This window comes from Oncorhynchus mykiss, chromosome 8 (genome assembly GCF_013265735.2).
Source record: "Oncorhynchus mykiss isolate Arlee chromosome 8, USDA_OmykA_1.1, whole genome shotgun sequence".
NCBI classification, from domain to species: domain Eukaryota; kingdom Metazoa; phylum Chordata; class Actinopteri; order Salmoniformes; family Salmonidae; genus Oncorhynchus; species Oncorhynchus mykiss.
This window is the reverse complement of record NC_048572.1, coordinates 76,209,102-76,213,730: the sequence shown is the minus strand read 5'-3', so window position 1 is coordinate 76,213,730 and position 4,629 is coordinate 76,209,102. Positions and strand designations below refer to the sequence as shown.

General features: G+C 41.0%; 1 protein-coding gene across 1 annotated transcript; it reads right to left on the bottom strand.

Annotated features, from left to right (window-relative positions):
* Positions 1-1,831: 1,831 nt before the first annotated feature.
* Positions 1,832-3,191, bottom strand: LOC110530649 (C-C motif chemokine 20). Its single transcript, XM_021613864.2, has 4 exons — positions 2,968-3,191; positions 2,633-2,750; positions 2,445-2,522; positions 1,832-2,182 (listed from the first exon to the last, which is right to left on the bottom strand). Exons 1-4 carry the CDS (start codon positions 3,041-3,043, stop codon positions 2,146-2,148), a joined length of 309 nt encoding a protein of 102 aa, XP_021469539.2. The 5' UTR covers positions 3,044-3,191; the 3' UTR covers positions 1,832-2,145.
* Positions 3,192-4,629: the final 1,438 nt, after the last annotated feature.

Here is a 4,629-nt window from a genome sequence, read left to right as displayed (position 1 = left end):
GCCAAGATAGACTACATGGAAGGCCCATTGTGTGTTGTTTTATTTGCCTGTGTTTTATAAATATAACCTGTGTGTGCCTGTGCCTGGTTGCAGAGTACAGCTAAAACTGGAACACCAGTGTGATAGATCTGAAGATTAAGTTTCATCACTGGACACCTGCTCAACCTGAGATATCTGTTTGAGATTTCTGACACCAACAAAGAGCGCCTGCTGGACTTTGATGATTTGTGAGTGAATTCAGATGTGACTTTTCCTGATGTCATGATGTGGCTACTCTGTGATTTTTAGCTGAAGAGATTGTAGGTGCCAGCACATACACACAAATGTCATCCACAACAAGGAGGTCATCTTATCATAGGTCTCTCTGGGCTGGTTTCAAAACATCTCACATGAATACAAGTGGGTGCTAGTGTAACAGTATTGCTTCCGTCCCTCTCCTCGCCCCAACCTGGGCTTGAACCAGGGACCCTCTGCACACATCAACAACAGCCACCAACGAAGTATCGTTACCCATCGCGCCACAAAAGTCACGGCCCTTGCAGAGCAAGGGGAACAGCTACTTCAAGGCCTCAGAGCCGAGTGAAGTCACCAATTGAAACGCTATTAGCGCGCACCACCGCTAACTAGCTAGCCATTTCACATCGGTTACACTACTAACACAGACTTACTTCCATTCCTCTCCTCTACCACCTAACAGTTCCTCATCTCTGAACATGGTCATCAGTACGTCAAGTATGAAGGCCAGAAAGGCAACAATTAACAATGCAGGCAAAGACAACTACAATTCCCTCCATTTTGAGGATCATCTTCTTCTTCTTTGGTATTATGGCGGTTCGCAAAAACAAATGTTATAGGTGCGTGCCGTCAGCTACTGTGTTGGCTGTGTATCAGCCTACTATTCTGTAGTATGAATTCATTACACTTTGTGGAAAATTTGCCCTACCAACTAACCTTAACCCCATAAAAACCTCATCACTATTCCACTACTTTGGCCCTATCTGATCCTCCACCAGGCCAGCAGCCTGGGAGGACGGGACACATTCAACACACCTTGGAACTCTTCTGCAGTAAAATCTCCTACACCCAAATACTTCTCTGCAGCTGCCACCACAACATCTATCCTTTGTGATTTATGTTCCCTTCCTGTTGTACAGTTGACAACCATGGACATAAAGGACAAAGCGCCCACCTTACTGAAGCACATTATTCCTATCACTCTCTATTGACCTCGGCCTTGAAGAGTACCTCCAGGTAGTGCACACACATGTTTAACCTGTTTTAGAGAAGCAGTTATGTGAAGCTTCTGCATCTACTTAAAGCCAACACCTTGTTTGCTTTTAGTGCAGAACATAGGATGTGTGTCCCTGTATATTTTGTGTCTTGGTCAATATTGTGATGATATTGGTCTGTGTTGTGACTGTGTTTTCTCCCCTCCTCCAGCTGATGACCTATGATCTTAAGCAGGGTGCAACGGTTCCCAAGTCTCTCTAGAGCGAGGACAACAAGGACAAGGCCACCGGTGGCAACATTTGTGAGGTGGCACTCATGGGCACCGTCCAGGAGACGTCTTCTAAACACAAACACACACACACCTCATGATGTGATAGATTTGTTTACTTTAACTGGAATTGAGAAAATGATGTTGAATAAATTGGCTTTATATGATTCAAAATGATGAAATATACAGTCATCTTCCCAACAGGTCATTTGAAGTCATGATGGTTTCTGTGGTTTTGCACTGATGAACTGTTTCAATTCACAATCACATTCACAACTAATGTCCATGCAGTTGTCAGCTCTAGTTTTACGGTAATGTGACTAAAATAAATAATCAAGGCAATAGATTATATTTATTTCTGCAGGCCTTAAAAGAAACAAATATAAAAAATGTAAATCAGAAAAATAGAACTAATTGAAGCAATCAACTTAATTAGATTATATTGTGGGTTCAGAAGATATCTGAAAGCTTGAGCATGAATAAAGTACAATCATCAACAACGGCAAACCTCAGATATGCAATGCATTAAATCTGCATCATTTGGCTACATTACTCAATGGGATTGTTACTGTTGATGTTGCGATTGGAAAAAGTTGTGTCGCTGTGGGTGAATCTTCCTTTCAGAGTTGGTTGGGGGGGTTTGGCCATCACAGTGTTGCTGTGGATATCTTCTTCAGTTTGGAGCTGCACATAACACAGAATATGAAACTCATTTTGAGTTTGAAGCAGACTTACATGATTTTACTTTTCAGAACAAGTGTGCTGGAAGGCAGTAGTTTGTACACGAAGACATTAAGTAAAACCCGAATGGCAAGTTTGATTGACATTCAGCCTTGAAACTCTCCTGTAAGTACGATTTGGTGTATTTGTAGCTCTGAGACATTTTGGTGTGTGTAGTTGAGTGAGAATGCTTTGTGTCTTAATTAAGAGGAGAGCATGTGTGTACCTGAGATGAACCAGAGCCGCCCTCACCCACTCGTCCTTAATGCTGGCGCATACCTTCTTGTTCTTCGTGGTATAGAAGCTACAACAGAAAACACACTTAACCCTCAACCTCATAGAGATTACAAATATGAGCATACATTTTGAGAGTATTGTAACTTTGTGTGTGTATATACATCATGCAGGGCTTACATGATAGCGTCATTGTTGCACACCTCCTTATAACTCTGTTGTTTGTAGCCTATTATCTTCGTGTAGGGTACAGGCTTCTCCTGGAACTCCACACAACAGTAAAGTTTCCGAGGACCATCTGAACACATATAAGCACACAAATCAGTCAGCCACAGGCAACATCAATTCAGATCACAAGAACATGAATGTCATGTGATAATAAGACCCCAAAACAAAGTTGGCAGGTCTCACTGCTAGATCTTACCGGACCTTGGTAAAAAAATAAAAATAATACAGTTTACATGGATAAACTGTTAAGCAGGTAAAGTGGTAAATTGGTTACCAGGTAAACTCACATGCTGCTGAGGTTGAACTAAACATGGTCACAATGCAGCAGAGAAGCAGGATTGTCTCTAGGTATCTGGAAGCCATGGTGATGGTACGTAGGACGAGAGAAGATACACTGAACAAATCTACTGACTGGTCCTATATACCCCTACAAACGTGTGTGTGTGCACGTGAATGTGTGTTTGTGGATTATACCCATATGTGTCAATCACATCCTACACTCCTAACCTTTGGTTTTCTAAATTGGGGACAGGAAGCCCACCTCTGCATCATAGCAGACAGAGATGCTAACACTGCAGTTTAGTGACACACAGAACTGTGCTTTCCTAATGGTGCTTGAATGGTGCTTGTTTTGATTGATATACATTCATAGTGTCCTTACAACTAGGCACCTCATCAAGGCACTTCTTGGCCTAACATCATACGTTTTGGGCTGACAGACAGAGGGTTGATGCTCAAGACCCACAGAAGCTACCGTTCCAATTCGCTCCTGTATTGTCCCTTCTGACATTTTCTGAATCTACAAGAAGTTGGAGAAACAACCACATAAAAATAAAAGCGGTATATTTTGAGAATTATGTGAATGGAAGATCTCTAGCATGGACATAGTCTGCTGATCCTTGATCAAAAAGCTTTCAGCTGGCCAACGGTCAAACTCTAATGTTCAATATCACAAGTCAAACATGTAGATACCTTTCTGAAAGCTAAACAATATGAGTGTTTGTGGTAAATTTATGAACCAATAGCAAGTTGTCAACAACAACAAAAACGAATCTGTTCCATGACCCATTTAGTGGTGTTTCTGCAAAATGCTGAGAAGAGCAAACATCTCATCTGACCTAGATAAAAGAGATGTTGTTATTGTGTTCTCATGCAGCCCTCAATATTCAACTTGTCTCAATAACAAATGCCATGAGAAACAAAGCTATGGGGTAAATACCACTATGTGGGTTCGAGTGAGCCCAGAATCTGGTGCAGTGCTGTAGAGAAAACAAATGTGGCTTAATTGCATAAGATCACTAGAATGTGCATGTTAAGTGCATGCAATGTTTCAAGCATTATTTCAGAGTTGAATGTGGCTTAACATCAGTTGATAAAAAGTCAATAGTTGTTCAATACAGTGGAGGCTCCTCAGAGGAGGAAAGGGAGGACCATCCTACTCAGTGAATTTCATTAAAAAAATATATGAAACATTTAAAAAAGTTATTATTTTTAGATAAAACTATACTAAATATATTCACGTCATCAAATAATTGATTAAAACACACTGTTTTGCAATGAAGGTCTACAGTAGCCTCAACTGCACTCTGTAGGGTAGCACAATGGTGTAGTCGGAGGACAGCTATTTTCCATCCTCCTCTGGGTACATTGACTTCAATAAAAAACCTAGGAAGCTCAAGGTTCTCACCCACTTCCATAGATTTAAACAGTAATTATGACATCTTCCGGAGGACGTCCTCCAATCTATCATAGCTCTTGCAGCATGAACTGATATGTTGTCCATCCAATCAAAGGATCAGAGAATGAATCTAGCACTGAAAGCATAAGCTACAGCTAGCTAGCACAGCAGTGCATTAAATGTGGTGAGTAGTTGACTCAAAGAGAAAGACAATAGTTCAACAGTTTTGAAAAATTACCTTTCTTTAAAAATGAAGGACAACCGAGAGAGA

Excerpts from the sequence above, each read along its gene's own strand:
- LOC110530649 (XM_021613864.2), bottom strand. The coding sequence starts at position 3,043 with ATGGCTTCCAGATACCTAGAGACAATCCTGCTTCTCTGCTGCATTGTG. Across the intron at positions 2,523-2,632 it reads TGCAACAATGACGCTATCAT|CTTCTATACCACGAAGAACA; the intron begins GTAAGCCCTGCA and ends TTTCTGTTGTAG. Across the intron at positions 2,183-2,444 it reads GCGGCTCTGGTTCATCTCAG|CTCCAAACTGAAGAAGATAT; the intron begins GTACACACATGC and ends TGTTATGTGCAG.